Raw genomic sequence first — 12,466 nt, 5'->3', positions numbered from 1 at the left:
GAGTGATCCCACAGTGATCCACACAGACAAGATTTGTGTCCATGGCACTCTAACCAAATGGTGTTGACAGGGATTAATCAAATGATAACGGGGACAGATGCAGTGTTGAGAATAGGGGTAGATTCTGCACAGGTAGCCAAGGGCCAGGCCCACGTGACAGCTGGAAGGCCACATGAATCATTCTATTCTGAGAGCAGAGAAAATCTGTTTAATGACTCAAACACAACCTGAAGTAAGGGAGGAATTATCCTTAACTGTCTGGGTGGGGGCTGAGACAGTTACAGGAGTCCTTCCAAGTGGAAGAGGGCAGGAGAATTAGAGACCCCGAGAGGAGGACTCAGCCCACCAGACTCTGAAGACAGTGGAAGGGCGCCTGCAGCCCAGGCATGCCAGAAGCCTCTAGAACAGTCAAGAAAACACATTCTCCCCTGGAGTCTCCAGAAATGAACACGGCTCTGCCAATGCCTTGATTTTAGCCCAGTGAGACCCATTTCAGACCTTCCAAAGAGATTAAATTTGTGTTGCTTTAGGCGACATTTATGGTCCCTATCTCAGCCTCCCTAGAAAACTAGTACACCACGTGATTTAAGACGCTTGCAAACCCACTGCTTTGGCCGTATCAGTGTCCTTATTTTCAGATAAAGAGATCAGGTGCAGTGAGGTTCCAGCACTTACTTGCTGAGGCCCACGTCCCTTGAAGATTGTGCGTGAGGCCAACTTTCTGCCTTCTGCACTCAGAATGAAAGGGGCAATTTAGGGGCAGAAACCCGGAGTGTAGCTTTAGAAATGTTGAGTTTAGAAAGACTCTGCCTGTGACAGGAAGGAGGGAACATCAGTTCCACAAGGGAATGGCTCACATAGAAGTAGAAATTAGGGTTCTGTCTGCAGGAAAATGATGATCAAGCCACAGGAAGGAAAGAAAGTGTTCACGGTGGTGACACTTAGATGCTAAGAGGGAGTGAACTCAACCAGGGCAGCATTTAGAGCTGAGGTGTGACGGAGTGTCCTGTGAGTCATTCTTGGAGACTCTTGTTAAGAAAATGCACATAGGCTCGGCGCCTGTAGCTCAGCAGCTAGGGCGGCAGCCACATACAGCAGAGCTGGCAGATTCAAATGCAGCCCGGGCCTGCCAAACAACAATAACAACTACAACAACAACCAAAACATAGCCAGGCGTTGTGGCAGGCACCTGTAATCCCAGCTACTTGGGAGGCTGAGGCAAGAGAATCACTTAAGTCCAAGAGTTTGAGGTTGCTGTGAGCTGTGATGCCATGGCACTCTACCCAGGGCGACATAGTGAGACTCTGTCTCAAAATAAAAAAAAAAAAGCATATCATTTTATCATAAAACATGTAAAGGACCCTCAGGTTATAAAGGACCTTCTGGGGTAGCCAAGCCTTGTCCTATGCTTGTAATAGGGCAATCCAAAGTCCCCTCACTGCTCTGGACCAAAGAATCTCACTCATGCGGCGTTCCCATCTTAGGATTTGACACTTGCTCTATATCACTGTGGGTGGACCTGAGCTGTCCAACATTGTAGCCACTAGCCACCTACAGCTGTGTGCACTTAAATTGATTAAAATGAAATATTAGCAGAATTGAGAATTTGATTCCTCAGTTGCACGGGTGACATTTCAAGTGCATCATAGGTACAGGTGACCAGAGCTTACCACGTATAGAATACTTTCCTCCTGACAGCCAATTCTGTCAGCCCACACTCATCTCTGTGCTGCTAATATTCATGGCTATTTTCTGTAAGGTCAGTACTCAAACAGGAGCTCCTCAGGGAGACAGGGTAGACGCCATATTTAGAATTGCAACTCCCTAAGTTTCTGCATTTATCTGTAGATGTATTACAGATACAAAAAGACAGTTATAAATTGTAGCTCGCTCACTTTCTGTGTGTCTGCAGATGTATTCCCTTTACCCCGTGTAGATGTCATCCCCCCAGATCTCCTTGCTCTGTGTCCCCCGTTAGTGTGGGAAGTCAGGAGGGAAGAGCCTCTGGGTGGCTATTGCACGACTGCATGATGAGAGTATGGGATCACTCCCTTTGTCAACTTCATCCTTATGTATAACATATAATTCTTTAAAAAAAAAAAATTAGGGCAGCGCCTGTGGCTCAAGGAGTAGGGTGCCGGCCCCATGTACCAGGGGTGGTGGGTTCAAGTCCAGCCCCAGCTAAAACTGTAAAGAAAAAAGAAAAGAAAAGAAAAGAAAAGAAAAGAAAAGAAAAGAAAATCAAAGCCTTGATGTAGGCTGTGTGAAAATGAAAACTCCCAGTACACGAGTTCCCTTTAAACTAAACGCCCTGGGTTCTCACTTTATATTGGTTCCTTTCCCTGATTAAAGGTTCTTCTTCTCTGGTTCCAAAGTGCTCAGAGCAAGTTCCCACTAGATCAACTCAATTTCATCAAAGAGGTTTCCCCTCTGAAAACCCCCATCAAACGCTTGGCGTGGACGTTGGGGACAAGATGTTAATCGCCGGAGAGGCAGTGCATTTCACACCCCTGGACTCACTGGCTGATTAATAAGCCTGAGCCCGGTGGAGTGGCTTTCCCACACTCAATGAGTCGCTTGTCCTCAGTCTTTTTTTTTTCTTCCCTCCCACATTACTTTGCAAAGTAAAGAAATGCCCAGAAAATGTGCAGCTCCACCTGCGAATGAAACGTTTCAGAGGTCAGTGTTCTTGCCTGCCTCTGAGGGCGGCAAGTCATGTTTCCGTAGGGCTCAGATGGCAGATGTGGACAGGGGGAGGGAAGACGAGCGTCCTGATCCTTCTAACAAAGGAGATTGCTATGGCAGCACTGCAGGAAATAAATATGGATTGATGATTTAGGGCAGGACCTAAGACAGCCACGCTGGGTACCACACCTCCTCACCGGGTTTGCTCGCCCTGAAAACCGTGGACAGGTTAATCTCAAGGCAGCTTCAGAAGCATTTCGCTAAAACTTTACTAATGTTATTTTCTTCTCGTCAGTACTTGAATTTGCACACAGGTTTTGCTCTGGCAGTGTGTTACTTTTCCCCTTTGCTTCACTGTTACCCACTACATAATCAGGATTGCACCAGACCCGCCTTCCTCCTTTAGCTCACCTGCTCATTTGGGGGTTCCTGTAGAATTTCATTTTCTCTCCTCCTGTTCTCTCAAGTTTATTTATTTATTTATTTTGCAGTTTTTGGCCGCCGCTGGGTTTGAACCCACCAACTCTGGCATAGGGAGCCAGTGCCCTACTCCTTTGAGCCACAGGCGCCGCTCCTCTCTCAACTTTAAAAGCAGAGGACTGCATGGAACGTGATGTTATTTTTGTTTGTGTGTTTTCTGTTGTAGACCCCAGTGTCAGCCGCTACCATGTGCAGTGGTTTCCACAAGTGTGTGCTCACAACAGAACGGCCGGATCAGAGACCCCCTCTGGCGTGACCCACGTAAGTGGTGCCTTCCAGACTGACCTGATGTGTGTCTATGACTAGACAGACAGATGTGTAAAGCAGATATGCAAACCAGATTTGTCAGATGCATAAACCCCTCTCACAAATTAGCTGTTGAGGAATGACTCAACCAAAATGACAAAACCTAATGGTCCTTCCATCGACCTATTTTTGTCTATTCACACCATCACGTGGAGAACTTATTCTGTTGGCAACGCAGGGCAAGTCTTAAAATTTCAATTCACCATGATGCTGTCACCAGTACCTCTCTTTTCCACGTCCTTAACTGCCACCGACTTCACCAGTTAATGTGTGATGATGCTACTTGTCCGCCTGTCCTGCATACCAAGGGTCTATATTTCAGTGTCTCACTTTAAGAGACCATTACATTCATTCGAGGTAGCAACGTGGTCAGTGCTACTCAGAATATCATTCCAAATAATTTGGGATTAACACACGAGTTATCTGTAGAAGATTAAGGTCAGCAAGGCAACATAAAATGTTTAAGAGTCCACTGCATTGGGTGTTGATGACAGTAATTTATATGCCATAAATCAGGACAGTTTAAAATATTCAAAAACATGCCCCAAGTGTACGCTAGTATGGCTCGGGATATATAACCAGAATGTTTTTCTTTTGACCATTTCCTAATCTAAAGCAACAGTACACTCTTGTCAGGATCCCGTATGATCACATGCCTTTAAGATAGAGGAAAACAAATCCCTGGATTTGCAGACATTACCAGCTTCCTCCCCCCCCCTTTTTTTTTTGCTGTACTTGACTTGTCTCAGCCAGTTCACCAAAGTTCCTCCTGAACTAATTTCTTTATCTTGAGATGAGTCCCAGAGTTTCTGACCTGCAGTCAAATTTAAACAGATATTCTAAATAAGGAAATCTATTTAGAATGCAGAAAAAGAAAGAAACAGAAGCCGGGTTTACTAAAATTTTTGTGGGCAGGGGGTGAGGCTCTCCCTTGTTTTAGTAACATGTGTCTCTGTAACCCTGCGGAATCTGGCTCATGAACCTGTGCCCATCCAGCCCTGACGTTACCGTCTCAGGGACTCTGAAAGGGACAGTAGCCATTCACTGAGCATAAATAATGTATCTGGTAGAAATAACCATCAACGTCTCCCAAAAGCATGTTGCTAAAGGCTTAGAACTTGTCTGTTTTCATTTTTAATTGACCTTTAGGCCGAATTAATTTGCTTTCCTAGTACCAGAGCATAATCTAATTTGCTTGCTACGGCCGATAGCCACCGTCTGCCTTCTGAGCCACATGAAAGCATTCCCAGAATACCTGGGAAGCAGGGCCCTTAATGGCCAACCTGGATTCCAGTGGAGTGCCACACGATGTCCAGACTCACTGCTGAGGGAAAGCCATTCAGCCTCCCAAAGAGATGCAGTAGGCTGGGCTGTCTGATTGACGGCCACACCCTGACATTCTGCCCCACCTGCTCTGAACCTCCCCAGCAACAGCTCTGCCTCTAACTCAGGCACCCAGGAAGTACATGAACTTCTGTCCAGTTTTAATTCATTTTTTTAAACTGAGACAGAGTCTGACCTTGTTGCCTAAGGCTAGAGTGCCTAGTGTTAGCCTAGCTCACAGTAGCCTCCGACTCTTGGGTTCCAGTGATCCTCCTGCCTCAGCCTCCCTGAGCCCTAGGATCACAGGTATGCTCCATGATGCCTGCTGGTTTTCCTATTTTTAGTAGAGACAAAGTCTCACTCTTGCTCAGGCTGGTCTTGAACTCCTGAGCTCAACCGATCCACGGGTCCAGTCTCCCAGAGTGCTGGGATTACAGGCATGAGCTGCTATGCCAGGGTTTTATTTTATTTATTTACTTGTTTATTTATTTATTGGAGATAGGGTCTCAAGCTGTTGCCCTGGGTAGAATGCTGTGACATCATAGCCACCTCCAACTTGGGCTCAAGCGATCCTCTTGCCTCAGTTTTTCTATTTTTAGTAGAGACAGGGTCTTGCTTTTTTGCTCAGGCTGGTCTTGAACTCCTGGGCTCAAGCAATCCACCTGCCTCGGCCTGCCACAGTGCTGGGATTACAGGCGTGAGCCACTGCACCCGGCCCAGGCTTTTATTTTAATTCTTGCCCCATGTTTTCGCCCTCAGCCCTGCTGCTGTCTGGCAGGAATGCCCAGACTTTGCCCAGAAGCCACGGGACAGAGACTCTGCATCTGGGCCTCATATACACACCTGCTAGGATGTCCTAAATACACAGAGAACAGATGCGTGGAACCCTGCCAAATATAAAAGAGACAAAGTCTCAAACTTGCCATCATAGAACATGTCAAATCTCCACATTAAAGTATATTCTAAGCCTGGACTACTTAGCCGTTTAACCTGCTTCTTTTAGTTATGTTTAATCACGTTATGCCAGAGAGCAATGATAGCATTGCCCAAAAAGGAAAAGATACATTGCTAAAAAATAACATCCTTTCAAACAGGAAAACTACCTTATTTCTGTGTCTCAGAAAAGCCTGAATCGGGGTTCTTTCTTAAAAATTTTAAGTAAAAAAAGTAAATGAGATTTGTGTTCACAGCCTCCCATGTCCCACCTGCACTGCTGCTCTCAGACGCGCAGGCTGGAAACTGGAGCAGTCGGCTGCTTTGATGTGGAATTGCCCCAGCACGGTTTAATTCCGAGGGTCTGTCCCACAGCCACAGGAGCAGTTAACAATTGTCATTAATCAAAGCGCAGACACTGTCTCCTTTGTACTTTTCATAAAAGCCATATTGCACACACCGCAAACATAGGAAAAGGTCCTTGTTGAAATATGATTTCAAGTCCTGCCAATGTTTTCTCTAATCCCTGATGAGATTTATTGCCGGCATGTTCTCTTTCCCTTGCTCTAGGAGAATTATATAATTCTTCAAGATCTGTCATTTTCCTGCAAATATAAGGTGACTGTCCAACCCATACGGCCAAAGGGTCACTCGAAGGCAGAATCTGTTTTCTTCAGCACTCCGCCATGCTCTGCCCTGAAGGGGAAAAGCCTTGCGCATGTCAGTTGCCCTGGAGAAGCAGGTGCGTCTCTTCCCGCTGGAGGTCCAGGTCCAGGCTGCCAGCACTGCTTTGAAAACATTCCCAAGACACATTCCCTAAAAGCTGAAAGGGCCCCCCTTTTTGAGTGGTAACTTGATGGTCCAGTTTGGACTGAATAGATGCAGGAATATTTGTATTATTTTGTAATCCTGACATCACTGGAAAGGCACCCTTTGTGGACCATGTCAGGCCTTTAGAAATGAAGGCCAGCATTTAGATACTACTTGTGTTTAATTATTTCACTTTTATCCTGCCCCTTTGATGTGCCTGGGTCACCACAAAGGCAGTTGTGTCACGGTCCATCATTTCAGTTCAAGAAACACAGTCAACAGCATCCTTTTGGATTCATCCACGCAAAAGTTCAACTTGCTTGGCTCCTCCATGTTGCTGGGAGGGCATCATTCATTTCCATCCACACAGGCTTTACATTTCTTGATTTTTGCATCTCTAGACTTCCAGTATGTGTCACCAACACATACTTCCTACATGGACCTTCTAAACCTCAGGCCTCTATGTTCCATGACCTTCTCTTTGCCAAAGCCCCTTTCATATAGTGACAATAGCTGTCCAGGGCTCTTTAAATGCCTGAAAGAACTTTTTTAGTGGCACCAAGTTATAGAGATGAGGTTCCTAGTCCACGCACCCCGATCTGTCAGAGGGGTGATGGTGTGAGCCAGGCTCAGTGGACTGGGTCAGCTGGCTGCCTCCTTCCCACAGAATGGAGGACCCCCTGAGATTCCTGCAATGACTGTGAAATCCACCCCACATTCACGCTTTCTCCCGTAGGCTACTAACCGGGGTCTTCATTTCTGCATTGCTGCAGGTCACGCTCTTTCCAAAGTGCTAGCCAAGCCGGAGAACCTCTCTGCTTCATTCATTGTCCAGGACCTCAACATCACAGGCTACTTTTCTTGGAAGATGGCTAAGGCCAATCTCTACCAGCCCATGACGGGATTCCAAGTGACTTGGGCTGAGGTCACCACCGAGAGCAGGCAGAATAGTCTGCCCAACAGTATCATCTCACAGTCACAAATCCTGCCCTTGGTAGGTGCCACCGGGGGGGCCCTGTGGGGTCACTGTCCGTTGCCTGCCTCCAGTCGCCCCCAGACAGAGCTCTGTCCTGCTGCGGGCTGTGCTGTTGACCACGCAGACTGCTTTCCACCTGTTCTTCTGAGAGCGTCTTTTATAAACATTAGCATGTCCCAAGTGTTGTGAATAGTTATGAAGGGGCGTGAGCCGTCATCGTCATACATTGTGATGATGGGAGCTCGCTCTGGAATGGTGTTATCCTTCTGTGTCAATTCCATGCACGTGATGGAGCCACTGTCCTCTACTTTGTTAACTCTCTGTCCCCCCAGGTCCATGCCCTGTTAGAAGTGTCGAACTGGGCAGGGGGAATAGCTACAATGAAGCTTGTTATTCAGCTTTCTTTTCTCTCTTTAAATTTGGCTGGAGCCTGTAATGAGCTGGCCTGTCTTCCAGGCCACTTAATTTCTTGGCTTAAAAAAATAAATAAAGTACAGATTTTTACGCTCTCTGAAAATGCCCTTGTAATAACCAAACCTTGCTACAAAATCCAGCAAGGAAAAAAATGTGTGTGTATATATATATGACTTAAATCCCAGAAGGAAAAATTCCATGGCATTAGAGAGCAGTTATTCTGTGAATGTACTAGGTTTTTATTGAGTTTTGAGAAGAGTGTGTTGGCATAAAAATAAACATGTTCACTTATGGGCAGTGACAGATACTGTGCTTGAAGAAAAACAGTTGGCTCATTCACTGAGATTTGGACTATCAAGAATTCACATCACAAGATGTGCAGCTGAAAACTTTAAACCCTGGGAAAGTCTTATGTTCAGGACTCAAAAATAAATCAAATCCCAGGAGCGAGCCCTGAGAACTGGCCCCTTGGCACATTCTAACTCTGCCAAGTGTCCTGGGCTGCCAAGAATTGAGTGAGGTGCTAAGAACCACAGGGCAGAGAACACCCGCAAATGGGGGGGAATATTGTGCCAGGTAGAGTGTGGCTTTAAAGAACAGCCCAACCTGCCGGGGTGCCGCTTTCTGGAATGGGGGAAGGCGTCGCTGTAACAGTGTGTACGTTGTCGTGTGGTCTCTGAGACGTCACTAACAAGCCCCTTATTTGATGTCATGCCTTAGGATCATCATGTCCTAACAGTGCCCAACCTGAGACCGTCCACACTCTATCGCCTGGAAGTCCAAGTGCTGACCGCAGGTGGGGAAGGGCCGGCCACCATCAAGACGTTCCGGACACCTGCCCTCCCACCCTCAGCAGTACACCGTAAGCGGGGGTGAAGGTGGCCTGGTGGGTCTTGGGGACAGAGAGAAAAGTCTCACTCATAAATGAAGATAAACAGAGACATGGGTACAGGCTTCTAAGATACAGGCACTGTCCTCATGTGAAATGCTCACTCGCCTGTGTGTCCACGCATTTCATTTGGTTCCAGCTACCTTGAGTGTGTGTGGCTGCTGTGGGTCTGTGTCTCCCTTTTCTCTCTTCTCTCTCTCCCCCCTCTCTCTTCTCTCTCTCTGTCTCTCCTCCCTTCCTTTCTCTCCCCACCCTCTCTCCATTCCTCCCTCCTCTTCTCATCTCCTTCCTCGCATTTTTTCCCTTGTCTTTTAGTTACATAAATACATGTGAAAAAATGTTTAGTCTCCTAGCGATCTGAAATGTTTTTAAATTAAGAGTTTCTATGACAACGGTATAGGAAATAATGTTTGCTCAGGAACTTATTTTCTTGTGACATAGATGTTGCTGTAATATAGGGCATAAATTTTCTTCATGATATGACTCAAATCCATCCACTTTTTTTTTTTCTTTTTTTGCAGTTTTGGCTGAGGCCGGGTTTGAACCCACCACCTCCCGTATATGGGGCCCGCACCCTACTCCTTTGAGCCACAGGCCCTGCCCCCCCATCTACTTGGTTTTTTGCCAAATCAAGTAAAATTTAGAAAAAGAAAATTGTCACCTGTTCTTTTAAAACAAGTAGTCTCTTGATGATTTTTAAGTTACACATTTTGTTTACTTATTCTCTAGCTTAAATTTAAAAAGTGCGGTTAAAGACTTGGGTGTTATAATAAGAAAACTGAGATTTAATCATAGTTCTAACTTAGTTTTTTTTTTTTTAAATGAAGGATAAAATTGCCACAAAAAACTTGTTATGGTTATAATTTGAAGAAATACAAAAACTGTCCCAGTGGGAAAGCTTAATACTTCTTAAAAGTCCACAAAGGTGGGATAAAATGCTTTTCTCATACTTCTTTATTGAAATTGGGCATAATAAAAATATTTGTTAATTTTTTTTTTTTTTTTGAGACAGACTCTCACTCTGGTGTCCTGAATAGAGAGCTGTGGTATCATAACTCACAGTACCCTCAAGCTTTTGGGCTCAAGAGATCCTCTTGCCTCAGTTTTTCTATTTTAAGTACAGATGGGGTCTCGCTCTTACTCAGGCTGGTCTCAAAGTCCTGAGCTCAAGCTGTCCACCTGCCTCAGCCTTCCAGAGTGCTAGGATTATAGGTGTGAGCTACTGAGCCCAGCTTTTGTTAATTTTTAAAACTTTTTTGAGAAAATAAAAAAGGATCATCAAGTTTACTTAACCAAGTACAAGCTTCTGAGAAGGAGCTTGTCTTCTTTATCTTGTTGTTTTATGGGTCAGGGCAGGGATCAGTGCTGGGAGAAGAGAAACAGTGGTCAAGGAGAGGCAGAGAGTGAAGGAACGCACGGGTGTGTGCACGGTCGGGTCCAGAAGTGGAGAGACACGGTCTTAGGAGGGGACGTGCCTGCATCCGATGCTTTCAGTACAATCACACGTGTCTCTACCCTTCACTCAAGGTGTGTACAGCTATGTCACTAATACATGGTGTCACTTTTTAGGACCCCACCTTAAGCATCACCATCCACATCATTACAAGCCTTCTCCAGAAAGATACTGAACTGGTCTAGAAGATTTTGAAACGTTGCATCGAGGGTGAGCTTGCTGAGCTCCGGCCACCAGATGCGGCACTCCCAGAAGCAGCACGGACCCGGCAGAGGCCCCACTCGCTCCTGCCCCTTTAGTGCAGTAAGTTCTTTTATCAGTCACAGACACATCTGGAAACAAGTAACAGATAATCACCCGGTGACTACGGACACCAATCCCCATGAGGATGAAGGAAATGAAGAATAGGCCTATTTGAGTTTAAAGTCTGTTTCCATGTACGGCTCTGCTCATCTCTATTGAGTTATTGTGGAACTGAAACGTCCCTGATTTTGGAGCAGCTGATTCTAAAACAGGAAAGTAGTATAATAATAGAGATTCGTGCATGCATTGAGCATAAATTTGCTCAATAAAATATATTTTGGATTTGGTTATTTATTTGGTTTGAAAGAGGAGCTAAGAGTATACAGCGCTATGTATCCAAATCTTTTATAAGATCTTTTTTTTTTTATCATGGGTGATTTTTTAATGGAGCATTTCTAACCTAAAATCTACCGATGAATTCAAATCTGAAAATGCTCCCGTTGTAAGCCTGCTATGCTACTTTTTATAAAAGGTAAAGTAAATAAAAGTCTGTTCTATAAATTGTGATTTACAAAAGATAGTCAAGCCGATGGAAGGTGAGGAATTGAGCTGCTAACCAGAGTTTGCCTTGGAGAAGTGAAGGTTTTTTCTGGCGACACTTTTTAATATTTCATCCTGTAATAGGAAAGACTTTCTTGATAGGTTACCTTATTTATATTTTCCCTTATTTTCTTCGATTCAGAATAGCCCCTTTTGGTGCAATTTTTTTTCTTTTAACCACCTGAAATTTATAAAACCTGTTTCTTCAAGTGGGAGCACCCCAACTACTGAGCATTTTTCTAATCTTTATGGATATTTGTTTTACTTAATCAAACTAAGCTAACTGGATGCTAAAATATTTTCAGTAATGCACAGAAAAGGGCTTTGATTGATAAGAAGGGCAACCGTTTGCCTTTAACCTATACTCTTTGGGCTCTACGAAATCTTCTTGTTTGGAAGACAACGCTGCCTCTTGGAGCACAAACTTATAGTCAAAGATGTTATCAATACCTAGCGTTGCCGTGTCCATTGAAGCGATGATAGTACAGAGATGTTGTCTTTTCCCCTGAAGGAATATTCACATACATGGTTTGAAATATCCGTAGACATGTGTCTTTGTAGTTATAAATGTCCATATATATACAAATACATATACGAGTATACACACACAGACACATGCCTATATGTGAATGTACCACAAGTATGAATTACTAAAGAAATTGTTTTCATAGCTCACCAATGGTGGATAAAGATATAGTTCTTGTAAAGTTCCATGAGGATAATATATTTTCCCCGTCCATGCTGCTTTTATGAGAAAAGAATAACTTATCAAACTTATACACAATGAAAGAAAGCCTCCCTAGCTAATTTCATTAGCTACCCAGTTATAATGGAAAGAAAATCAGTGACGTTCTTCTTAGATTTTGGTGGTGGGACTTGCTTCCTCCTTGTGGTGTCATTTTCTGAGTGTGCACAGACACCTGACCGTTCCTAGCCATAGTGGGAAACGTGGAACTCATTGAGCCCCCGAGACTTCCTGGCAGTTGTTAAAGCCAGGTACAGAATGAAGCTGGGGAAGCTGTTTTTATGATGCTGATGTGTATCTTTGGGCAACGCCAATTATAAATATAGATGCCTGGTCATAGATCATGAGACCCGTTTCCTGTGTGTTCAGAGATTTTAAAAGTAAATAATGCAAGGATGTTGCTTTCTAGAAGTGACATAAATTACAAGTGTCAGAATGAAAGTTTTGGTTGGTTCTGGGTGTTTCTGCAGCCCGTCATAGGCTGGAAGGCACAATATGTTGGGCAGTCACCTGGTTCTGAGAATTTGGAACAGGGAGAACAGGAAACAGCCTTTCTTTAGAAACAGTGCTGAACTTCACAGACTGGCACCGCAGCCCCCGTCCCTGCAG

At 44.7% G+C, this 12,466-nt stretch overlaps 1 protein-coding gene across 1 annotated transcript in view; it reads left to right on the top strand.

The window, feature by feature from the left end:
• The window catches only part of ANOS1 (anosmin 1), a 150,702-nt gene extending 140,199 nt beyond the window's left edge, over positions 1-10,503 (top strand). The window contains exons 10-14 of the mRNA XM_003793042.2: positions 3,332-3,426; positions 6,298-6,469; positions 7,311-7,531; positions 8,648-8,789; positions 10,386-10,503. Coding sequence (XP_003793090.1) covers positions 3,332-3,426; positions 6,298-6,469; positions 7,311-7,531; positions 8,648-8,789; positions 10,386-10,444 — 689 coding nt within the window. The 3' untranslated portion in view covers positions 10,445-10,503. The remainder of the gene's footprint in view (positions 1-3,331; positions 3,427-6,297; positions 6,470-7,310; positions 7,532-8,647; positions 8,790-10,385) is intronic.
• Positions 10,504-12,466: the final 1,963 nt, after the last annotated feature.

The sequence above is a fragment of the Otolemur garnettii genome, unplaced genomic scaffold (genome assembly GCF_000181295.1).
Source record: "Otolemur garnettii isolate 467f Iridium unplaced genomic scaffold, OtoGar3 scaffold00065, whole genome shotgun sequence".
Lineage (NCBI taxonomy): Eukaryota > Metazoa > Chordata > Mammalia > Primates > Galagidae > Otolemur > Otolemur garnettii.
Note: the sequence above shows the minus strand (reverse complement) of the source record. Positions and strands in the feature narration are given on the sequence as shown.